Consider the following 26,115-nt stretch of genomic DNA (forward strand, 5'->3'; position numbering starts at 1 on the left):
AACTAGCCGGGCGAGGTGGCGGGTGCCTGTAGTCCCAGCTACTCAGGGAGGCTGAGGCAGGAGAATGGCATAAACTCGGGAGGCGGGGCTTGCAGTGAGCTGAGATCCGGCCACTGCACTCCAGCCTGGGCGACAGAGCGAGACTCCGTCTCAAAAAAAAAAAAAAAAGAGAAACACTCCAGCTCTGTTTATACCTGCAGGTGGAAGGCAGCAAATTCTCAAGCCAACAAGAAGCAGGCCTCTTCCCATCCTGAGATGAATAGGCCAGAAAGAAACTCCCACACTCAGGCTGGTCAAAGAATGACAAGTGTTCTAGTTTGAGAAAGATCTCTGCTGTTAGTTTATTGGCTTTGATCTCTAAATGGTTAATCTAACTTTAAATGAGAGGAAGGAAGTGTTGGCCAAGGACCCCTGATCTTTTCCAGGGAGCTTTTAATTTCTCTAAAGCATACAAAGTACCATGAAAAGGAAGAAGTACAGTGCTGACCAGAGTCCAACAACTGACCAAGAGGAATTAGAATGAAGCCCACTCCAAGAAGATAATAATGGTGTTCGGCACTCTATCGAGTTTACCTGGGCCAAAGTTTATGGAAGTTTACAAGCAGCTATGAGCTCTCTGACAAAAGAAGCATTCCCACAGACTATCATTGACCAAGAATGCTATTACTGGGACTTGTAAAGCAGGCCAAGATTTCATATCTTTTTACCAGCTAATAGCAGGCTTGTTATGGTCTCTGACAGATATCCCACCAATACACTCAGGCTCCTTTTTGGCTCTAAGTAGTCTCTTGATGTGCTTTTACATTTAAAAAAAATCTGTAACCTGGCCAGGCACAGTGGCTCACACCTATAATCCCAGGAATTTGGGAGGTGGAGGCAGGTGGATCAACTAAGGTTCGGAGTTCGAGACCAGCCTGGGCAACATGGTAAAACCCTGTCTCTACTAAAAACACAAAAATTAGCTGGGTGTGGTGGCATATGCCTGTAGTCCCAGCCACTCAGGAGGCTGAGGCAGGAGAATTGCTTGAACCTGAGAGGTGAGGTTGCAGTGAGCCGAGATGGTGCCACTGCACTCCAGCCTGGGCGACAGAGCAAGACTCTGTTTCAAAAAAAAGAAAAAAGAAAGAAATCTGTAAGCTGGTGTAGCAAAAGGTTCTTGACTTCTATGATTTCTATTCTAGAATGCAATAATGTGTTGTTCTGTACTGCCAGGCTTGGTGGCTCACGCCTATAATCCCAACACTTTGGGAGGCCAAGGCAGGCAGATAACTTGAAGTCAGGAGTTCGAGACCAGCCTGGGCAACATGTCGAAATCCCATCTCTACAAAAAATACAAAAAAGTTGGGCGTGGTGGCACGTGCCTGTTGTCCCAGCTACTCAGGAGAGTGATGAGGTGGAAGGATCGCTTGAGCCTGGGAGGTCGAGGCTACAGTAAGGTACGATCACACCACTGTATTCCAGCCTGGGCAACAGAATGAGACCCTGTCTCGAAAAAAAACCAAACATCAAGAAAAAACATAATCCCTGTCCTCAGGAAAATATGGGAGTTGGCGGGGGATTTAAAAGACTTACCGTGGGACCAGTATTTGGAGGTGATGATTCGTCTGTGCACACAGACAAAACAGAGAGGGAAGGCATCTGGGAGGATGTCAGGGCTGGCATCTCTGTGCCACTGTCCAAGTTCAAAGCTGAAAGCCCAAGAGTGTGATGCCCATTGAGCTCACTGGCACTGCTTTGGGTGGAAGGCTTTAGGGAATTCTGGAACGTGCCATTGCGGAGGCAGGATGTGCTATGGAAAGTGCTCGCCAGCTTGGCTGTCTTCTGATTGCTGTCATCAGAGTCAAGTTTGGGGAAAGACAGGGATTTGATATTGCTTACTGCAGGTATAGGGGGGAGGGACACTTTGGAAGACAGTGACATCTTTTCACAGTTGCCCAACTGTGGTAAGGTTATAAAGCCATTGGGTTTATGAAGAGGCTTGAAATCTAGGGTTGCCCGTTCCAAGGATGCCAGGACCTCCTCATCCTGTAACACGGACCCAGAGCCTCCCCTGGGCAAGTTATTGTCCAATAACTGAGCCATAATGGGTCCAGTGGTTCCTACCAGAATATTTCTCAGCTCTTCCTTCTCATCAATAGTTTTTAACTCCAGATTATCAAATGGGTCTTCTTCACACTCAAAGTCAGCAAGATTGAAATCCGCCTTTATGTGAGGTGGGCTGAGAACTTTCTGTTTTGTGGCACTACTGCTGACCCGAGTTGGTGTGAGGATGCTGTTGTGCTGCAAGCTGGCGAGGATGGGGTTAATAGGAGGTGGCATTGTGGCTGTACTGTGAGTCTTGGAGAAGCTCATTTTGCTATCGCCCTCTGGGCCACTCTTAGAATTCACTTTAGCTTCTGCTTCCGCAATTTTGCACTCTGCTTCCCGCTCGGCTTCTTCGATTTTCTTAATCTCTTCAGCCCACTCAATGGTTTTCTTTTCCAAAGAGAAGTCATACTGCAAAGATATAGCAGAGGAAGGGAGTGTGAACCCAGGTGGCCGTCCTTCCCCCCCACCCAATTCACTCCTTCCTCACTCCTGGTGCAAGAGGAGAACTGGGCAAGGCAGCATTTAAGGTGTGTGGGATGATCCCCACTTAAAAAGAGTAAGGCTTCCAATGTCCTTATAAGATTTAACCAAACTCTGTTCCTAGATTACTTGTAGAAATTATCTAGAAAGAACTCCTACAACCTCTAACCCTACATACCAGGCCAAATGTACCTTGCTACTTCCCTTCTCTCTCCTCAGGCCATTTCCTTTCCTAGAATTCTTCATTGGTGGCTCAAGCAGAGCTCAGTTACTTCTTCTGTGAAGCTTTCCTGATGACCCACTCCTTCTTTGTAACTCTTACAGCATTTGTCTCTATCAGTCATTTGATGCTCAGCGCAGGTGACCACATGTAGTTTTCGTCTTTAATCTCTAACTTCCTCCAAAGTATCACAAGCCTCTTGTGGACAGCAACCTGCTACAGACCGTCCTTGGATCTCTATTATCTAGCACAATGTCCTAAACAAATCCCATGCTAGGTAATGATAGCCCCAAACATTTAAGAAATACCTGTAAGGTGCCATGCATGATTCTAAACACTTTTTATGTATTAACGCTCTAGATTTTCTCAATAACCCTTTAAAGTAACTACTGTTATTCCACTTAACAGGGTCTACAACCAAGCATAAAGCTGGTAGCTAAATGGAAGAGCCTGGATTTGTACCCAGGCAGTCTGACTATAGATTCTATGCTCTTATTAAACCACTATCTATTAGATTATGATGAACAGGTTGTAGTTAAAATGCAGAAAAACTTATAAGAAATCCAGGCATAGTCAGATTAAGATTTTTACAGAGCAAATTACACAAAGCGCCACTTCATGGTTCTTTAACGATGTCTTAAGTATAGCTCAATTTACAAAAATTTATTTTGCACACTTAAAAGAAATAGACCTATTATATAAAGCAACATTCACATAGGACAGGAAAAAACAAAAATCTTTGGCTTTCACCCCAAAGCACTAGAGCTAAACAATGTCTGTGTGAATGTCCAAGGTTAGAGACACACTAAAGGTAAAAAAGGGGGAAAAGAGAGGTCTAACATGCTAACACCAGAATTTTAGAGAAGAAGAAAAATAGGCAAGAGCCTCTTGTCATCCTCAAGCCTTTCAAATTCAAACAACAAAAGAGAAGCCTAGAAAGGCACCTGTCAAGAAGTTACTTTAAATCCTGAACCAGTTGCTGTGCCTCAGACAGACACATGGTGGGGAATCACTGGGCTTCCTTTCTACCACTAATGGAACACTGAGAAAAGAGCAGTGGCAATGACTCTGCTTTTCTAACTGTGGAGAAAATCCAATTTTGCAATTGCTTTCCCCCAATAAAAATGGGGGCTATAACTAACTTCCCATTGCCTATAAACATTGTTCTTTGAAGTTTTATTCAAAAAACAATTGGAAATTTATTTCCTTTTCTAGCAAACACTTATTGAACTTTCGTTTTTTAGTTACCAAAGTAATGGAGAATACTTGGAACACAGAAAAACAGGGAGGGTGCGGTGCAGGGAGGGAGGGGGTTGGGGGTGACAGAAATATTAAAGTAGAAAAGAATGTGGGTTTGGAGTATAATACTAAATAATATCATCTAGCATTTATGGAGTTCCAGGAACCAGAGTAAGCATTACAAATACATTATTTAACTCTTCCAACAACCTTAAAAGCTAATCATTCTCATCCTCCCTTTACAGATGAAGAAATGGAGGCTTGGAGAAGTTAAAAAAATCTGTCCAAGATTATACAGCTATTACAGGTCAATTCTCCAGCACATGTATGAGTGACACCAGAGGATGTTCTAAACCATGACACTAAGGGCTACCTCACGTGAGCCACATTCAACAGAAGCTTTCTGGACCCTAGAAGCAAGGGCTGTGTATATTTTACTGGCTCACTTTCAAGAAATTTTAGCTGAAAAGTTGTGTTTGTATTGTCATGCAAAGGCAAATATGACAGAGGAACTTTCAAGTCATCTGTCTAGAGCTCTAGGTCTGACTGTTCTCTTTGGGTATGGAGGGGACCAGATACAACACTACAACCTAATTCCCCATGGAGACTCCAGGCAAAGTTTAAGGCTGCTTTGTAACCCAGACAGCCTTGGTCTCCTTTGGGAGGCCAAGATGGGCGGATCACTTGAGGTGAGGAGTTTGAGATCAGCCTAGTCAACATGGCGAAACCCTGTCTCTACTAAAAACACAAAAATTAGCCAGGCATGGTGGCACACGCCAGTAGTCCCAGCTACTCAGGAGGCTGAGGCAGGAGAATCTCTTGAAGCTGGGAGGTGGAGGTTGCAGTGAGTCAAGATGGCGCCACTGCACTCCAGCCTGGGCAAAAGAACAAGACTCCACCTCAAAATAAAGGTTGCTTTGTGCATCAGAGAACAAAAATATTTCACCTGGCCCACACTGGAATGCAGCTGTTAGCCCTGATCTCCTTTTGTGATCAGTGGGTGCTATGAGCACAGTGAGCGCAATACCATGCGTTTATTAGTGCTTCAGACTGACCAAACAAATGGGAAATTCCCAGCAAAGCCTAAATCGACAACAATTTGGAAATCAAAACAAGTTTTCTGAATGCATCAATAAAGCAATGAATAATGAGAAACAAGACAGGTGTTTTTAAATCATATTGCTAAGAATATCATGTACACAAGTAAGTATTTAATGACTATTTGTTCTTGCCAATAAAAAAATTCTCAGACCAATAAAACAAGGAAAAATGTTATAAAGTAAGTCTATCTCTCTTCTGGTCCAATAAAGTCTCCATACACAAAAGGAACATTAATTCAGTATTAAAGATGCTTAATATAAGATGCTTGACATCATTAGTCATGAAAGAAATGCAAATAAAAACCACAATGAGAGACAACTTCTCACCCACAAGAATGTATATAATGAAAACAAGTTAATAAGACTTGGCAAGGAAGTGAAGAAATTGGTACCCTCTTGTGCTGCTGGGATTGTAAAATTGTGCAGCCACTTTGGAAAAATACTCTAGTGTTCTTTAAAATGTTAAACATAGAGTTACCATGACCCAGCAATTCCACTCCTTTACATTATACCCAAGAAAACTGAAAACATGTGTCCACACAAAAATCTGTTTACAGATGTTCAGAGCATCATTATTCATAAGAGGCAAAAAGTGGAAACTACCACAATGTCCATCAACTGATGAACAGATGAACAAAGTGTGTTATATCCAAACAATGAAATATTATTCACCTATAAAAATAAATGAAGTACTAATACCTCATTCATACAACGTGGATAAACCTTGAGAACATTATGCTAAGTGAATAAGCCAGTCACCAAGGCTACGACTGCAGAATTCCATTTATATGAAATGGCCAGAATAGGCAAACCCATAGAGACAGAAAGTAGATAGCAGTTGCCAGAGGCTGCAAGGAGGGGAGAATGGGGATACTCTCATGGATACTGGGTTTCCTTTTGGAGTGATTAAAATGTTCGGGAATTAGATAGTAATAATTGTTACACAACTATGTGAATATACTAAAAATCACTGAACTGTATGTATACCTTAAAAAGGTGAATTTTGGCCAGGCATGGTGGCTCACACCTGTAATCCTAGCACTTTGGGAGGCTGAGGTGGGCAGATCACTTGAGGCCAGGAGCTCAAGACCAGACTGGGCAACATGATGAAACTCCATCTCTACAAAAAATACAAAAATTAGCCAGGCATGATGGTGCATGCCAATAGTCCCAGCTACTCAGGAGGCTGAGGAGGGAGGATCACCAAGCTCAGGGAGGTCAAGGCTGCAGTAAGCCACGATTGCGCCACTAGACTCCACCCTGGGTGACAGAATGAGACTGTGTCTACAAATAAGCAAAAAAAAGGATTTTAAAAAAAAAGGTAAATTTCATGGTATGTGAATAAAGATTTTTTTTTCTCCCAAAAGTAACTGAAGTTCCCTCATTATGATTACTTACTGCATATAGAGTTTGGAAGATAAAAAAAATACCTTTTAGAGTAAAATGGTGATGCCTTAGTTAATTCTAGAAAAACAAAACTTCTTTTCCTGAAAGTTGCATTTTTTTTTTTCTTTGAGATGGAGTCTCGCTCTGTTGCCCAGGCTGGAGTGCAGTGGCGCGATCTCGGCTCACTGCAAGCTCCGCCTCCCGGGTTCCTGCTATTCTTCTGCCTCAGCCTCCTGAGTAGCTGGGACTACAGGCGCCCGTCACCACACCCAGCTCACTTTTTGTCTTTTTTCAGTAGAGACGGGGTTTCACTGTGTTAGCCAGGATGGTCTCGATCTGACCTCGTGATCCGCCCGTCTCGGCCTCCCAAAGTGCTGGGATTACAGGCGTGAGCCACCGCGCCTGGCCAAAAGTTGCATTTTTAAAAATCTTCTTAAGTCACAGGAAGAGTTACAGTAAGTATCATATTTTTCTGTTTCTCTAGGTAACTTCTCTCAACTGTAAGTACCTTGAGGACAGTGATTAAGGAATTTATCTCTACCTTGAGTGTCCAACAGACCACCTCTCAAAAGCAGGCATTCAGTAAATGTGTACTGCAGTAAGTAACACAGGGCTATTTGTTGCTTTCAAGGAGTAATTCAGTACATTTCTATATAACTGAGCCTTAAAGATGGGAGGATTGAGAAAGAAGCCCTCGAGGAGATAACATTTATGTGCAATCTAGAATAGATTTAAACGGAATTTTCAGTATAGTGAGAAAAAGAATATTCCAGGTGGAGATAACGGCTCATGAGCAGAAGCAGCATACAGAGAGATAACGCACAAGGTCTAACAGACTACTAGTAACGTGGTTTGGAGGGAACATGGAGGTGATGAGCTCAATTGCTCTGCCATAACCTTATGTCTAGACTAGACTCAATAAGGACTGGTCAGTCACTGAACCCTTTTGAACAGTTATGAAAAGGGATGTGACAATTTAAAACTTTAAGATCATGCTAGATCTTAAACTTCTAGAAACAATGTAAAAAAATAGAAGGAAAACACTGCAAGCAGAAGGGCCAATTAAAGAGGCTACTGCAACAGCCCACATGAAAAATGAGGTCAGGCTGAACTGCGATGTGAGACACAGCAAATCTAACTTGAGTGACTGAAAAGAGAATGAGGACATTAACAAAGAGAGGGAAAGAGGTAAAAAAACTAGTTAAATGGGCAATGGGAATTTGTTGTGTGTGAGGTACAGAGCCCCAGGAATATACAACTAACAGGGTAAACAAAATCTGTATGTATATATAACAATGTGAGCCAGGCAGCAATATAGGAGCTATAAGAAACAATAATAAGAGAATACAGTCATAATGACAAGGATACACTCTTAAAAATGCATGTTAGGTGATTTCACTGGTGAGGGCAGAAGTGTACTTACACAAACCTAGATGGTACAGCCTGCTATACACCTAGGCTATATGGTATTGCTATGGTACAGTATTGCTCTGAGGCTACAAACCTGTATAGCATGTTACTGTACTGAATACTGTAGGCAATTGTAGCACAATGGCAAGTATTTATGTATCTAAACCTATCTAAACATAGAAAAGGTACAGTAAAAATATGGAATAAAAGATTAAAAATAGGCTGGGTACAGTGGCTCATGCCTGTAATCCCAGCATTTAGTGAGGTCGAGGTGGGCGGATCAACTGAGGTCAGGAGTTCAAGATCAGCCTGACTAACATGGTGAAACCCTGTCTCTACTAAAAATACAAAATTAGATGGGCGTGGCGGTGCACACCTGTAATCCCAGCTACTCAGGAGGCTGAGGCAGGAGAATCCCTTGAACCCAGGAGGTGGAGGTGAAGGTGGAGGTGGAGGCTGCAGTGAGCCAAGATCGCACCATTGCACTCCAGCCTGGGCAACAAGAATGAAACTCCGTCTCAAAAAAGAAAAAAAGAAAAAAAAAAGATTTAAAATGGTCCACCTGTATAGGGCACTTACCATAAATGGAGCTTGCAGGACTGGACGTTGCTCTGGGTGAGTAAGTGAATGGTGGGTAAATGTGAAGGCCTAGGACATTACTGTACAGTAGTACTACAGACTTTATAAACACTGTACACTTAGACTATACTAAATTTATAAAAAACAATTTTTCTCTCAATAATAAATTAACTCGAGCTTACTGTGACTTTTTTTAACTTTATAAACATTAAATTTTTTAAACTTTTTTACTCTTCTGAACTAAGCCTAAAACACAAACACATCATACAACTGTACCAAAACATTTTTCTTTATACCCTTATTCTATAAGCTTTTGGATCTTTACTTTTTTTTTTTTTTTTTTTTTACTTTTTAAACTTCTTTCTTAAAAATGAAGCCACAAACACACACACATCAGCCTAGGCCTACGGGATCATCAGCATCACTGTTTTCCACCTCCCCATCTTGTCTCACGGGATGGTCTTCAGGATCAATACATGCATGGAGCTGTCATCTCCTATGATCACAATGCCCTCCTGTGGAATATCTCCTGAAGGACCTACCTGAGGCTGTTTTACAGTTAACTTTTTTAATAAGTAGAAAGATAATGCTAAAAAGTATAGCATAGTAATACGTAAATGAGTAACACAGTCATTTATTTGTATTACATACTATACTGAATTGTACGTGCTATACTTTTATAAGACTGTCAGTGCAGTAGATGTGTTTATACCAGCATCACCACAAACACTTAAGTAATGCATTGTGCTACCATGTTACAATGGCTACTACTATGTCACTATGTGATAGGTACATACATATATATATATATATCTCCTTCCCCCCCTCCCAGTAGAGATGAGGTCTCATTAAGTTGCCCAGTCTGGTCTCAAACTCCTGAGCTCCAGTGATCCTCCCACCTTGGCCACCCACAGTGCTAGGATCACAAGCGTGAGCCACCATGTCCAGCCCCTTATAATTTTATGGGACCACTATTGTATATGCGGTCCATCGTTGACCAAAATGTGATTCTGCTTGCAACTGTAGTTTTTTTATTTCACTATACATCAAATTCTTACTCTTTAAACTTTTAAATGCACTAAACTTTAACTAAAAATTACCACTTACCTGTACTTCTCTGACAACCTGCAAACAATCAGGCAAGGAGAAGCCAATAGGTAGACCAACTTTAGCTGGTGTTTTGAATTTGTCTCCTATCTTAAATGGGACATCATCAAGGTAACTGAAAGTCCCTATAATCAAAAATAAAGTAGAAAATATCAGCAAAGAACTTCATTATTTGTTTTGCCATAATCTTATGTCTAACGGATATGCATTAATTTTTGCTATCCTAAGTCTAGAAGTTACAGAGTTCCTTCTCTGACTGCTTACCTTTTCCTTGACCCTAAATCTCTGAGAAGGAAATTCTACTCATTCAGTATTATTAGGAGTTTACTTTCAATGGCACTTAGTGTAAAAGCCAAAGTACTCACAGCGGCCTAAGAGGCCTTCCCCATCGCCCACAGTCTCTCTGCCCTCACCTCCTTTCAGTCATTCTCTGGCTCACTGTACTAAGTTATGGTGACTGCTGCTCTTAAAGATGACAGGCTCCATCCACCTCAAAAATTCTGTACTGACTGTTCCTTCTAACTGGAACACTCTTCTGTCACATGACTCACTCCTTCAAGTTTCTGCTCAAATGTTACCTTCTCAGTGAGGCTTACGCTGACCCACCCTACTTAAAAGTACTACCCCACCCTCACTACAATACTCCCATATTACCATCTTTTCCCCATAACACTTATTGTCTTCTAACATTATAAATTGACTTTTTAATTATATTTATTGTTTCTCTTTCCCAAAGAAATATAGGCTCCTTGTGGGCAAGTATTTAAGTCTATCTTATTCAATGATGTATTTTCAAAACCTTCAGCACTGTCTGGCACACATCAACATTTAATAAACACTGCTGAACGGATGAGACTCCCCAGAAAAGAATCTCCTTGATTAGGATTCACTACTTTAGAAAAAAATCATTTTTAATTAATACAAAGAATTACTCCCAGCCTGATCAACATGGCAAAACCCCGTCTCTACTAAAAATACAAAAACTGGCCGGGCATGGTGGCGTGTGCCTGTAAACCCAGCTACTCAGGAGGGTAAGGCAGGAGAATCGCTTGAACCCAGGAGATGGAGGTTGCAGTGAGCTGAGATTGCACCACTGCATTCCAGCCTGAGCAACAGAGTGAGACTCCATCTCAAAAAAAAAAAAAAAAAAAAAAAAAAGAGCCGGGCCCGGTGGCTCAAGCCTGTAATCCCAGCACTTTGGGAGGCCGAGACGGGCAGATCACGAGGTCAGGAGATCGAGACCATCCTGGCTAACATGGTGAAACCCCATCTCTACTAAAAAATACAAAAAACTAGCCGGGCGAGGTGGCGGGCGCCTGTAGTCCCAGCTGCTCGGGAGGCTGAGGCAGGGGAATGGCGTGAACCCGGGAGGCAGAGCTTGCAGTGAGCCGAGATTGCGCCACTGCACTCCAGCCTGGGCGACAGAGCGAGACTCTGTCTCAAAAGAAAAAAAAAGAAAAAAAAAAAAAAGAATTACCCTAGCTTAAAAAAAACTACATTCTAAAACAACATGGAAATACTTAAGCAGCACAACACTTACATGAAAAAGGGAAAACCAGACAAAATCATGGGATTCTGAGTAAGATTATCAGGAACACAAGCCATACACAATGGAGCTGCTTTAATCTCCTAAAGGTTCTTTGCCCATCATAACTGAACAACATGGAAAGACCAGAACATGACCATCTATTCACAGGGTCAGATAAAAGGAAAATGCCTGTTGTATATGACTCGATAGCTATATACTCCAAAGGGGGCCATGTTTTCTTTTCTGGAGCAGCTCTGGGAGGCTAATTTACTGGCAGAACCATCGTGGACAATGAAATACAATTGATAAAATAAATTTTGTTTTTCAATATTGGCAGCTGGTAAAGGAAGGTTTACCTCTCAGCCTCACACTATTTTCTTGGGTGCTCACAGACACAGAATAAGACAATTACACCTCTTCCACGAAGATGACTTCTTTCCTTAGAAGAACTGTGTAGATCTCAAGAATTATCAAGGTCAGAAAATATCTGTAATCTTGTCGTCATTCCCATTTCCTGGGATAGGTATTCTGCAGATACACCTGAAACTCTCCATTAGGAAGAATGCCCCTACTCCCAACCCTTGTAGGAATGGGTGTCTTTCCCATCTAACTTCTGGCCAGAACTAAAACATTTGAACTGTCACTCACTTAGCTAGCAAATTAAATTCACAACTGTGTTCAATTTAGTAATTTAACACTCTTGGAAATCACCATATTTATTAATACCCTAGGAAATTTTCCAAGTGTGGTCATACTTTTAGATGTGCTATTTTCATGGCTGGCAATGCCTATCACATCCCTACCCTTATTTACTTGAGTAATTATTATTTAGCCCTTTAAGAATAAACTCAAGAGGCCGGGTGCAGTGGCCCAAGCCGAATCTTACCACTTTGGAAGGCCAAGGCAGGTGGATCACCTGAGGTCAGGAGTTTGAGACTAGCCTGGCCAACATGGTGAAACCCCATCTCTACTAAAAATACAAAAATGCGCCGGGCGTAGTGGCACACGCCTGTTGTCCCAGCTACTTGGCAGGCTGAGGCAGGAGAATTGCTTGAACCTAGGAGGCAGAGGGTGCAGTGAGCCTCAAGAACAACTCCTTTGTCAATCTCAGAATACCCAGTTAATACTATCACCTTAGGACTTACCTCTATGTACTGTTAATAGTTCATTTTCATAACCTTCCTACAGAGAGTTTGAGCAAGAATTTGAGTGTCCCTTAACAGGGGAGAAATGTTTCATATCTGTATCACCCAAACTCAGTATAATATATGGCTGATGAAATTTGTTCAATGAATGAAGGATTAATAATAAAGACATGCCTTTGGCTGGGCACGGTGGCTCACACCTCTAATCTCAGCACTTTGGGAGGCTGAGGCAGGTGGAAGTCAGGAGTTCGAGACCAGCCTGGCCAACATGGTGAAACCCCATCTCTACTAAAAATACAAAAAATTAGCCAGACATGGTGGCGCATGCCTGTAATCCCAGCTTCTTGGGCAGCTGAGGCAGAAGAATTGCTTGGACCTGGGAGGCAGAAGTTGCAGTGAGCCGAGAATGCGCCAGTGCACTCCAGCCTGGGCAACAAGAGCGAAACTCTGTCTCAAAAAAAAATAAAAATAAAGACAACCCCTACCCCAACATACATATATATATAATTTTTTTAAGAGACATTTGCCCAGGCTGGAGTACAGTGGTGCTATCATGGCTCACTGCATCCTTGCCCTCTGGGGCCCAAGTAATCCTCCCACCTCGGCCTCCTGAGTAGCTAAGACAGGGTCTCATTATGTCGCCCAGGCTAATCTCCAAGTTCTGGGCTCAAGCATTCTTCCCGCCTCAGCCTCTCAAATTGCTGGGATTACAGACACGAACTATCACACCCAGTTCCAACTTATATTTAATATGAAAATTGAAAATTATTTGCCCAAAAATGACAAGGCTAGTCATGCAAATGTTTTTAACAGATTACTCATACATGATACAAGCATATGTCTGAGATCTGAACAAAGCTACAAAAACATACCAGACAGATGTCATCCCCCGCACCAGCACCACCAAAAAAGTGCTGGGAGCCACCACAGCTTACCAACAAAACTAAGTGTTGATTACAACACTTACACTCTACGGCACTTATAAAATGCTTATATTTTAAAAGATTAGAACAAAAGTTCTTTCTAATTTTAAAGAATTTTTGTCTGTTTTCTTTGAAAATAGGGACTCAAATGTTATTGAAAGATTCTAACTTTGGCTAGTATCCTGATTAACTGGAAACAAAGCAGAAACTTTGGCACTAAGAATCACTGGAAAGATTTACAGTCAAGTTAACAAGCACACAATTAAGTCTTTTGTTTAACACTAATAAGCATAGATGATACACAAAAATGATAAAATCTATCCACATTATATATAAAATCTATCCAATAATAACTATATTTGGCCGGATGCGGTAGCTCACGCCTGTAATCCCAGCAATTTGGGAGTCCAAGGCAGGCAGATCACGAGGTCAGGAGTTTGAGACCAGCCTGGCCAGCATGGTGAAATCCCGTCTCTATTAAAAATACAAAAAATTAGCTGGGCATGGTGGCGTGCCCATGTAATTCCAGCTACTCAGGAGGCTGAAGCAGGAGAACTGCTTTAACCGGGGAGGCAGAAGTTGCAGTGAACTGAGATCATACCACTGCACTCCAGCCTGGGTGACAGGGCAAGACTCCATTTCAATAATAATAATAACAACTAAATTTTCTTAAATAACCAGTTCTATTGTAGATTGGTAACAAGGAGTTGAGGGAGAAAAACTACAAAAAAAAGTACTGTGCTAAAGATATGAGGCCGGGCGTGGTGGTTCACGCCTGTAATCCTAGCACTTTGGGAGGCAGAGGTGGGTGGATCACCTGAGGTCAGGAGTTCGAGACCAGCCTGGCCAACATGGTAAAACCCCGTCTCTACTAAAAATACAAAAATTAGGGGCCAAGCATGGTGGCTTACACCTGTAATCCCAGCATTCTGGGAGGCTGAGGCAGGCAGATCATGAGGTCAGGAGATTGAGACCATCCTGGCCAACACGGTGAAACCCCATCTCTACTAAAAATACAAAAATTAGCCGGGCGTGGTGGCACATTCCTGTAATCCCAGTTACTCAGGAGTCTGAGGCAGGAGAATCGCTTGAACCTGGGAGTCGAAGGTTGCAGTGAGCTGAGATGACTCCACTGCGCTCCCGCCTGGCGATAGAGCAAGACTCCATGTCAGGCCGGGTACAGTGGCTCACGCCTGTAATCCCAGCACTTTGGAAGGCTGAGGCAGGCAGATCACGAGATCAGGAGTTCGAGACCAGCCTGACCAACATGATGAAACCCCATCTCTACCAAAAATACAAAAATTAGCCGGGCGTGGTGGCACGTGCCTGTAGTCCCAGCTACTCGGAAGGCTAAGGCAGGAGAATCGCTTGAACCTGGGATGCAGAGGTTGCAGTGAGCCTAGATCACGTCACTGCACTGCAGCCTGGGAGACAGAGCAAGACTCCATCTCAAAAAAAAATAATAAATGAATAAAAGATATTAGTCAAATAAAATCCTGTTTAAAAAAAAAAAGTGATTTCCTTGCCTACCTTTCAGATAGCAAACTATTATAATGTGATATACACTGATAAACTTATATTCTATAAATCAAACTAGGTCCTGGCTTAGGGACAGAAAAGATGAGGTAGAATACCTTTAAAGGGCTGCTGTTTCCCTTCACTAGCACCAATTGCAGGTATCTGGTTTAAAAACCAGCTTCCTTTCACTAACAAAGCCAATGCCATTGTGATTTATTTAGCACATCCCCCAACCCTCCAGGGTCTTAGTACTTTAAAAGCTTTACTAAGAGAGAATGAACAAATAGTTCGGTAATTACTGGAAGGAGGAGGTAAGATAAAGGGCAAAAAGGCATTTAAAGAGATGGGAACGTGGCCAGGCAAAGTGGCTCACACCTGTAATCCCAGCACTTTGGGAGGCAGAGGCAGGTGGATCACCTGAGGTCAGGATTTCAAGACCAGCCTGGCCAACATGGTGAAACCTCCGTCTCTACTAAAAATACAAAAAAACTTAGCTAGTCCTGGTGGTGCACACCTGTAATCCCAGCTACTTGGGAAACTGAGGCAGGAGAATCGCTTGAACCCAGAAGGCGGAGGCTGCAGTGAGCCAAAATCATGCTACTGCACTCTAGCCTGGGCCACTGAGACTCCATCTCCAAAAAAAAAAAAAAAAAGGAACAAAGAAAGCAGTATTTGTAATAATGGATAGAGACTACCGTTAACTACTATTAATGATGGTGCTGTGAAAATTACAAAATATATTTCTTCCAAATATAACCAATTATGTCTCAGGAATTTTCTTTTCTTTTTGAGATGAAGTCTCGCTCTGTCACCCAGGCTGGAGTGCAGTGGTGCGATCTCGGCTCACTGCGAGCTCCGCCTCCTGGGTTCACGCCACTCTCCTGCCTCAGCCTCTTGAATAGCTGGGACTACAGGCGCCCACCACCACGCCCGGCTAATTTTTTGTATTTTTAGTAGAGATGGGGTTTCACGGTGTTAGCTAGGATGGTCTCCTAGCTCGTGATTCGCCCGCCTCAGCCTCCCAAAGTGCTGGGATTACAGGCATCAGCCACCGCGCCCGGTTTCTTTTTTAAGAAAGGGTCTTGCTCTGTCACCCAGGCTGGAGTGCAGTGACGTCATCACCTCTCACTGCAGCCTAATTCTCCTGAGCCCAAGTGATCCTCCCACCTCAGCCTCCTGAGTAGTTGGGACTACAGGCATGCACCACCATGCCCAGCTAATTTTTTAATTTTTTTTTGTAGAGATGAGGGCTCACTTTGTTGCCCAGGCTGGTCTCAAATTCCCAGACTGAGGTGATCCTCCCACCTCAGCCTCCCAAAGTGGAACTGTCCATTTTTATCCAATGTATCAAGAATTTAAAATATTATAAAGCTAACAAATTTCTGCCTCAACCTCAAATACCTTTTAGTTTCAGTCCTCATTACTGAAAATCTTCCTAAAATATTTGAGTCCATTTTCCTAAGTTCAATTTTTTACACAGCCACTAAGTGCATGCCTAATGGCTGTGGTTGTGGAAGCTCCTTGAAGTTAGGTTCTGCACACCACTTGGGTGGAAGACAGTTAGTGGGCGGAATATGTAACAACTCAGGATGAACTCTGGGAAGATTTCATTTGTTTCTTTCTAAACTGCTGATATGCCTATGATTCTGTAACCTGCCCATTTTTCTAAAAAAAGGTACAATTCCAGGTAGGGGGAGAAATTCCCAATAGAGGAGAGCAACTGCATTATATTTAGTTCAGGTTTTATTCTGAGGAGATTCAAATTGAGGTTTTTAAAAAAAGAGTAAGATCAAACTTAAAATTAGGTGAAAATCTGCAATTCCACAACCAGTTATCACCATCTTAAAGTCATCAGTGTCTACTGCAGCAAGGGGTTTAAAATAAATAAATAAATAAATAAAACAAACAAACAAAACTATCTTAAAGCCACAGGCCAGGTAACACTTGCAAAATCACAAATATACAAAATTATATAGATATCTGTTGTAAGATGTGAAATCACAAGAAAATGTTACTTATATCCTAACAACAAAACAAGCCACATAATCTACAAAATCAGCTTTTTAATATACATTGTCTGGCATTCAATTAAAAATTATAAGACACAGAAAGAAGCAAGAAAATGTGATCCAGAATTAAGAGAGGAACCAGTCATCAGACTCAAATTCAGGGACAGCCAAGATATTGTAAACATCAGACAGGGAGCTTTAAAATAACAATAATAAATATGTTAAAGGGTCTAATGGAAAAAATAAACATGTGTGAGCAGATGGGAACTTCAGCAGAGAGACGGAAATATAAAGAAACAAATGGAAATGCCACAAGTGAAAAATGCATTATCAGAAAAGAAAAATTTTGATGGTTCATAAGCCAGGCTATGCTAATGCAAAGACAATAATCAGCATAAGACAGACTCGGGACTTGAAGTTAGGTGAAAAGAAATTAGCCAAACTGAAATACAAACAGAGAAAAAGGAAAAAAACTGAACAGTGTTGAGATATCTGGAACAATACCAAACAACCTAATGTATATGTGATCACAGCTCACTATAACGTTGAACTCCTGGGCTTAAGCAATCCTCCTGTCCCAGGCTCCTCAGATGCTAGGACTATAGAGAAGCTCCACCACACCTGGCTAATTTTTAATTCTTTTGTAGAAACAAGGCCAGGCATGGTGGCTCATGCTTGTAATCCCAGAACTTTGGGAGGCAAAGGCAGGTGGATCACCTGAGGTCGGGACTTCAAAAGCAACCTGGCCAACGTGGCGAAACCCTATCTCTACTAAAAATACAAAAATTAGCCAGGCATGGTGGTGTACACCTGTAATCCCAGCTACTCAGGGGGCTGAGACAGGAGAATTGCTTGAGCAATTGCTTGAGGAGGCAGAGGTTGCAGTGAGCAGAGATGGCACCACTGCACTCCAGCATGGGCGACAGAGCAGGACTCCATCTCAAACAAACAAACAAACAAACAAAACAAGAAACAGGGTGTCTTGCTGTGTTGCCCAGGCTGGTCTCAAACTCCTGGCCTCAAGCAATCCCTCCAGCCCACCACACACACACACACACACACACACACACACACACACAATTGTGTAATAGAGTGGAGGAAACTTTGGGAGGTAATGAATGTTTATGCCTTAACAATGATGATGGTTTCATGAGTGTATACTTATCCCCAAACTCATCAAGATGTATACATTAAATATGTAATTATGTACAACTTTTTATATATCAATTATACTACAATAAAGTGATTTAAGGAGGGGGGCTAGTTTTATCAAATCTTATCACAGGGTCTATTTTTCATAAATTAGAGTCTCAACACATTTTCCAGATAAATAACGTTTCTCCTAGATGAAAACAAGAATCAGTTAAATAGGATTGAGATTTTAAAGCACCAGGCTCCAAGAAAGTCCTTATCCAAACTAAGCCAACAGTACGCAGTTTTTATAAGAAATGGATAATATTTCTAGAAGTCTGAGAAATAACTGTTTGTTTCCCTTATTCTGTTATTTAGGGATATATGGTTACTAGTAACAGTGAAGTTGTTCAACTTTAGTTGAAAATAACGAACTCAGAGGTAAATCAAGTGCTAGTCAAAGACAGCACAGCACCAGACCTACTCAGTCCCAAATATTAAAAAGAAAAAAATACATTTTAATATCCAGTCACGACATCAGTTATTACCTTCTTGTCCACACCCCAAGTGCCACAGAAAGGTTATACCCACATCCATTAACCTCCCAATGGACCAGTCAGGCACCTAACTTTGGAGGAATCAATCCACAGGCTCATAAGCTAAGAAGGCTATGCCATCAGTTTACCCTGACCAAAAGATATAAAATCTCTATCTCTATGATGCTAGCCACTGACACTGAAAGATCAAGTAGCAAGCAGCACCTTAACTGGGGTGGCCATTTACAGCCCTGTGTACTCTACACTATTAGGCCAAGAAAGCAAGTCTATGAATTGAAGAAGAATAATGGATCACAGACACAGAAACACATAGTGAAGAAAGGCTAAGCAGCTTCCTGAGAAGTGGAAGGAGCAGCCTTAGTTCCTGGCTTTCTAATTTTAGCCTTGAGAGAGCAGAAACTTTATTTTCTGTACTCACATGCTTACACAATTGCCTATTAAATATTCTCCATCTAGCCCCTTTCATTTCTATTACTTAAACTACTTGATATCTAAAAATAGGATACTTTACTCTAAAAACCCAACTAGCTCTTTCCAGCCAGCACCGAGCGATGGACATCTCTCAGGAGAACTGACACAAGCACCCCAAGACCGGGGCAAGAGAAAGCCCTACCACGAGAAGCAGAAGTATGAGGTGGGGTGCCCAGCTGCCAACACCAAGATTGGCCCCCGCCACATCCACACAGTCCATGTTCGAGGAGGTAACTAGAAATACTGTGCCCTGAGGCTGGACATGGGGAATTTCTCCTGGGGCTCAGAGTGTTGTACTCGCAAAACAAGGATCATCGATGTTGTCTACAATGTGTCTAATAATGAGCTGGTCCGTATCAAGACCCTGGTGAAGAATTGCATCATGCTCATCAACAGCACACCATACTCATCGACAGCACACCATACTCATCCACAGCACACCATATGGACAGTTGTACGAGTCCCACTATGCACAGCCCCTGGACCGCAAGAAAGGAGCCAAGCTGACTCCTGAGGAAGAGATTTTAAACAAAAAACGATCTAAAAAATTTCAGAAGACATCGATGAAAGGAAAAAGAATGCCAAAATCAGCAGTCTCTTGGAGGAGCAGTTCCAGCAGGGCAAGCTTCTTGTGTGCATCGCTTCAAGGCTGGGACACTGTGGCCAAGCAGATGGCTATGTGCTAGAAGGCAAGGAGTTGGAGTTCTATCAGGAAAATCAAGGCCCGGAAAGGCAAATAAATCCTCATTTTTGTCTTCACCCATGTAATAAAGGTGTTTATTGTTTTGTTCCCCCCCAAAAAGCAAACAAACAAAAAACAACTAAAGCCAGTGAAATTCAACCAGGAACTCAGCAATAAAAGCCCTGTTAAGGGAGAAGCAGCCTAAGGTAGAAAGAAAATTTTTCTCCTAAATTTTACTCAGGTAGAAAGTTTCATTTAAACAATAACACTTTCGGCCGGGCGCAGTGGCTCACGCCTGTAATCCCAGCACTTTGGGAGGCTGAGGCAGGCGGATCACGAGGTCAGAAGATTGAGATCATCCTGGCTAACACAGTGAAACCCTGTCTGTACTAAAAAATACAAAAAATTAGCCGGGCATGGTGGTGGGTGCCTGTAGTCCCAGCTACTTGGGAGGCTGAGGCAGGAGAATGGCATGATCCCAGGAGGCGGAGCTTGCAGTGAGCTGAGATCGTGCCACTGCACTTCAGCCTGAGCAACAGAGCAAGACTCTGTTTCAAAAAAAAAATTAAATTAAATAAAAAAATAACACTTTGGTTAGGCTTTTTTTTTTTTTTTTTTTTTTTTGAGACCGAGTTTCGCTCTTGTTGCCCAAGCTGGAGTGCAATGACATCATCTCAGTTCACCATAACCTCCGCCTCCCAGGTTCAAGCGATTCTCCTGCCTCAACCTCCCAAGTAGCTGGGATTACAGACATGCGCCACCAGCCCCGGCTAATTTTATATTTTTAGTAGAGACGGGGTTTCTCCATGTTAGTCAGACTGGTCTTGAACTCCTGACCTCAGGTGATCCGCCCGTTTCGGCCTCCCAAAGTGCTGGGATTATAGGTGTGAGCCACTGCACCCGGCCTGGTTAGGAATTTAAGGAGATGGGGAAATGCCAGTCTTTACTGAACAGACACCTTCAAAATTATAATCTTCTCTCTGGAATGTTCAGTTGAAACACAAAACATGGGGTCCAACTATTTTCAGTCTGATCAAAACAGATGTTCCAAAGATTCAAAACAGAAAGTCTATCTTTTGAAATAAGGGCAAATTTTTCATTTTTGCTATTTTTTCTCCTCAAGCTTTTCCTCTGCCCTTGCTGTGTCCTCTCTTTTCTCCCTTGAAAAGGTGATCTAGAGGCAATTCAGATCTGCCTTTTTCCCCCTTTTTCTTTTCTTAAGCTCAGTGGCAAGAATCTTTTTTTCGTTTGCTTGTTTGAGACAGGCTCTCATGTGATTCAGGCTGGAGTGCAGTGGCGTGATCATGGCTCACTGCAGCCTTGACCTCCGGGCTCAGCACTTCTCCCACCTCTCAGCCTCCCAAGTAGCTCAGACTACAGGCAGATACCCGCATACCCAGCTAATTTTTAAATTTTTTTGTAGAGACAGTGTCTCACTATGTTGCCCTTGAACTCCTGGCCTTAAGTGATCCTCTCACCTTAACCTCCTAATCTCCTGTTGGGATTACAGGGGTGAGCCACCGTGCCCTGCCTAGATCTGCCTTTCTACTATCATTTGAATACTTTCAAGAAGACCTGTAATAATCCATAAATAATAGGAAATAGCTTACCTGAAAGATAAGATGCCTGACCTCTTTAAAGAATGCTAATTCCAGAGTTTGAATAACTTCAAAAGGATTTTTTTAAAACTCAGGCAGGTTATCTATATAAGTATATGCACACTGACAAATCAAAATTTAAAGGCTGTTGTATAAAATATATAAGCAAGTAAAATCATAGTCACTGCTACACCACTCTGACTCAGCTGAGGGATCTTATCAACCAACCACTCGCAGCTCAGAAGAGCACACCAACACATCCCCAGGCAGTCTAGTAAATCATTCTTACAATGATGTGATAATACATACGTATTTTTTTGTTTGAGTCAGGGTCTCACTCTGTCACCCAGGCTGGAGTGCAGTGACATGATCACAGCTTACTGCAACTTCAAACTTCTGGGATCAAGCAATCCTCCCACCTTAACCCCCCGAGTAGCTGGGATTGCAGACACATGCCACCGTGCCTGGCTGATACAATTTTTAACATGGCAAATTGGCTTTAAAACCTCTTTTAAAGTAATTGTGTTATTTGAGTACTTCTGGTTTTTAATTCTTATCTTCTACTGTATGAAAAAAGGGTATAATTTTAACTTCTTAGGTACCTCCTTCCATTCCCCTCCAAAGGCAGATACTAGTTTATTATTGTATTCCATTTTGGAAGGTTGTATCATAGGAAAAAAAGACAGAGAAACTATTAATTTCAAATTATAAATATCAGTATTGATACCTCTGTAATATAGTGATTGATTTGTAGTAAATTACTTCCTTTGATGGGGCACAGGGAACTAAACTAAAACATTATAAAGCATTAACCAAAGGGTTAGAATTTTTCACACACACATATGGAGAAGAGCTATGACTAAGGAACAGGAAAGGGAAAGGTAACTATACCTTCGATGCTGCTGAAGAAACAGAACAGGCGGACTCCTCATCTATCACTAGTAGTTTCAAGTACAATAACCAGAGACACTCTAAAGTTAAACTACCCATTTGGAGAAATACTTTTAGTTCTCTGAAGACCTTTTGGATATACATGATACACTGTTGTACAACTTTATTTTTGTCAAGCTGTTCATTAAAAGAGACAAAAAGGGGCAACTGTACTTAAAACTATGCTGAGTGATTCCAAATCCTCTGATCAAATCATTACTTAAACCATGATTCTAACAGTCCACTTACCATGAAAATCTGCACCCAACTTCTTAGAAGCCATTTAGAACCTGAAAAACAAGGAAATATTTCTTAGGCACATTATACCTTGAAGGTAGTACGAAGAAAATTGAGAGTACAAAAAAGAAACCAGAAGACCTAAGGTTTCAGGGCTGACAGAATCCTCACTTCTCACTCCTAAAGTCCAAAAAAAGATCCAGGCACTGTGGCTCATGCCTGTAATCCCAGTGCTTTGGGAGGCACAGGTGGGAGGATCACTTCAGCCCAGAAATTTGAGACCAGCAACATAGTGAGATCTCATAGGGAGACTGAGGTTGCAGTGAGCCACTGCACTACAGCCTGGGCAACAGAGCAAGACCCTGTCTCACACACAAAAAATAATTAATGAAAATCAAAAATTTGCTAGGCGTGGTGGCGCATGCCTATAGTCCTAGCTACTTGGGAGGCTGACGTGAGATGATCACTTAAGCTTAGGATTTGAGGCTGCAGTGAGCTAAGAAGGTGCCACTGAACTGCAGCCTCTGCAACAGCACAAGACCCTGTGAAGGGAAGCAGAAGGGGAAGGGGAAGGGACAGGGCGGGACAGGGCGGGACAGGGCAGGGCAGGGCAGGGCAGGGCAGGGCAGGGCAGGACAAGACAAGACAAGACAAGACTCAATGTTCATAGGGGCATTTTTTTCAGATTAGGGGCGCTGAACCAATGAGTATGACGCAAAAAGTTACAAAATCTGAAATCTGAATCACTTCTGGTGCCAAGCATTTAGATAAGGGATACTCAACCTGTACATAAAAAATATTTATAATGGTTGCCTCTAGGTAATAGGACTGGGAATAATTCATAATATATTTGTATTTCTGAACATTATATGGTAACATCTATTAATTTGGTAGTTACTTTTAAACTATTCTTGAAAAGTTTCTGTTTTCAGCCAGGCGTGGTGACTTACACATGTAATCCCGCATTTTGGGAGGCCGAGGCAGGTAGATTACTTGAGCCCAGGAGTTCCAAGACCAGCCTGGGCAACATAGTGAAACCTCACCTCTACAAAGATACAAAAAATTCGCCGCTGTGGTGTTGCACGCCTGTAGTCCCTGCTACTCGAGAGACTGAGGTAGGAGAATCACCTGAGCCCAGGAAATCAAGGCTGCAGTGACCAGTGATTGTACCACTGCACTCCAGCCTAGGCAACAGAGCGAGACCGTTTCAAAAAAAAAAAAAAAAGTTTCCATTTTTCAGCATGGTGTACAGACAGAGTGTATTCTGTTTGATATTGTAGTTCATGGAGAATTAAATTTATAAAGTGTATGTATTATCAAATTTCAAAGAACCTGCAAACCATACTGAAAATGATTTAACCTTTTTATATGTGCAGAAAACATTTCCTAGGCATCTCCCTGTTGTCCAGGCTGGAGTGCAGTACTGCAATCTTTATTGCAACCTCTGCCTCCTGAGTTCAAACAATTCTCATGCCTCAGCTTCCCCGAGTAGCTGGGATTACGGAAGTGTGCTATCACACCCAGCTACTTATTTTGTAATGTTATTAGAAACAGAGTTTTGCCATGTTGGACAGGCTGGTCTTGAACTCCTGGGCTCAAGTGATCCACCCACCCCAGCCTCCCAAAGTGCTGTGATTACAGGCATGAGCCACTGCACCCCGTCTCACAGTGAGACTTCTAAAACCCAGAAGCAAGATTCTTAGCAGCCTCAACCTTCCCACACAGGCACATACCAGAAATCTGTTTTCCTAAATTGGGAAAGCAGCAGTATCTAAACTCCCAGCAATGAGAGTTGTGAATATGCTCACAGACATATGCAGAAAATTAGTGTTTCATTTCCATAACCCCAATAAAAATTGTGTGATATCAGCTGTTTGACAAAGCAACTGTTGTTGAGGTAAAGAACTTGAGAGAGGCTGTTTGAGTCTTTAATAAACAATTTTCCAAACAATACCTGTAATATGCTGACATCAGGAATGTTATAAAGAAGTTTCACCAAAATTTAAATGGATGTGCTTGGCTTTTTTTTTTTTTTTTTGAGATGGGAGTCTCGCTCTGTCACCAGCCTAGAGTGCAGTGGCGCAATCTCGGCTCACTGCAACCACCGCCTCCCCGGGTTCAAGCGATTCTCCTGCCTCAGTCTCCAGAATAGCTGGGATTACAGGCACACGCCACCCTGCTCAGCTAATTTTTGTATTTTCAGTAGAGATGGGGTTTCACCATGGTTGGCCAGGATGATCTCGATCTCTTGACCTTGTGATCCACCCGCCTCGGCCTCCCAAAGGCTGGGATTACAGACGTGAGCTACTACTCCCAGCCAAATGCTTGGCTTTTTAAAAAGGCTCAACTGGGCCGGGCGCAGTGGCTCATGCCTGTAATCCCAGCTCTTTGGGAGGCTGAGGCGGGCAGATCACGAGGTCAGGAGATCAAGACCATCCTGGCTAACACGGTGAAACCCCATCTCTACTAAAAATACAAAACATTAGCCTGGCATGGTGGCACGCGCCTGTAGTCCCAGCTACTCAGGAGGCTGAGGCAGGAGAATGGCGTGAACCTGGGAGGCGGAGCTTGCAGTGAGCCAAGATTGCGCCACTGCACTCCAGCCTGGGCAACAGAGCAAGACTCCGTCTCAGGAAAAAAAAAAAAAAAAAAAAAAGGCTCAACTGTTCACCGTAAAAAAAAAAAAGAAGGAAATCCAGCATGAGAATCACTTGAGGCTGGGAGACGGAGGTTGCAGTGAGCCGAGACGGTGCCACTGCACTCCAGCCTAGGCAACTCAGCAAGACTGCCTCAAAAAAAAAAAAAAAAAGAACGAAATCCTGTCATTTATGACAATGTGAATGAACCCGCAGGACTTTGTGTTAACTGAAACAAGCCAGACACAGAAAGACAAATTTTGTATGATCTTACTCATACAGAATCTAAAGAAGTTTATCCTATAAAAGCAGAGGCTTATATGCCTCATAGTTGCAGCAGGCCTGGCATCAACAAGCAGAGTGACATGTTCACAGACCTGTAGGTGCCTCAGGAATTCTCTGTCAGCAACCACATCATCGGTCTAAGGACCACGTATCAATCCACATGACTGTGGCTGAAGATGACAAGGTCACTGGCAGACGGCAAATTTAAAACCTATACTTCTTAAGTGAATTAACGCAGGAACAAATACTGCATGTTCTCATTTGTAAGTGGGAGCTAAACAACACATGTGGTAATAAAGATGGCAACAATAGAAACTGGCGACTACTAGAGCGGGGAAGGAGAGAGGGGGACAAGGGTTGAAAAACTATTGGGTACTATGTTCAGTACCTGGGTGACGGGATCATTTGTTCCAAACCTAAGCATCACACAATATACTCAGGTAACAAACTGCACATGTGCCCCCTGAATCTAAAATAAAAGTTGAAAAAAACAAAAATTAAAACCACCACCACCACCAGCCAGGCACGGTGGCTCACGGCTGTAATCTCAGCACTTTGAGAAGCCGAAGAAGGCAGATCACCTGAGGTCAGGAATTCGAGATCAGCCTGGCCAATATGGTGAAACTCAGTAACTACAAAAATACAAAAATTAGCGGGGCATGGTGGCACATGCCGGTAGTCCCAACTACTCGGGAGGCTGAGGCAGGAGAATCACTTGAGCCCAGGAGGCAGAGGCTGCAGTAAGCCGAGATCACACCACTGCACTCCAGCTTGGGCAACAGACAGAGATTCTGTCTCGAAACAGTAACAACGACAACCTATGCTATCTGCCTAGGGACATTCACAGGATGGTAAA

At 42.5% G+C, this 26,115-nt stretch overlaps 2 protein-coding genes and 1 pseudogene across 6 annotated transcripts in view; 2 read left to right on the forward strand and 1 right to left on the reverse strand.

The window, feature by feature from the left end:
- The window catches only part of KIF24 (kinesin family member 24), a 90,723-nt gene extending 86,229 nt beyond the window's left edge, over positions 1-4,494 (forward strand). The window contains exon 13 of the mRNA XM_077965807.1: positions 4,273-4,494. Coding sequence (XP_077821933.1) covers positions 4,273-4,362 — 90 coding nt within the window. The 3' untranslated portion in view covers positions 4,363-4,494. The remainder of the gene's footprint in view (positions 1-4,272) is intronic.
- The window catches only part of UBAP1 (ubiquitin associated protein 1), a 73,841-nt gene that overhangs the window by 9,792 nt on the left and 37,934 nt on the right, over positions 1-26,115 (reverse strand). For 3 of the 5 annotated variants that reach the window (XM_077965117.1, XM_077965116.1, NM_001266514.1), the window contains 3 exons: positions 22,351-22,391; positions 9,610-9,734; positions 1,573-2,496 (listed from right to left, as the gene is read on the reverse strand). In XM_077965117.1, coding sequence (XP_077821243.1) covers positions 1,573-2,496; positions 9,610-9,734; positions 22,351-22,384 — 1,083 coding nt within the window. In that variant the 5' untranslated portion in view covers positions 22,385-22,391. The remainder of the gene's footprint in view (positions 1-1,572; positions 2,497-9,609; positions 9,735-22,350; positions 22,392-26,115) is intronic. The other 2 variants (XM_015117369.3, XM_015117367.3) reach the window with 2 other exon arrangements.
- Positions 18,949-19,631, forward strand: LOC100427556 (small ribosomal subunit protein eS8-like; annotated as a pseudogene).

This window comes from Macaca mulatta, chromosome 15, assembly GCF_049350105.2.
Source record: "Macaca mulatta isolate MMU2019108-1 chromosome 15, T2T-MMU8v2.0, whole genome shotgun sequence".
In the NCBI taxonomy this organism is placed as follows: Eukaryota; Metazoa; Chordata; class Mammalia; order Primates; family Cercopithecidae; genus Macaca; species Macaca mulatta.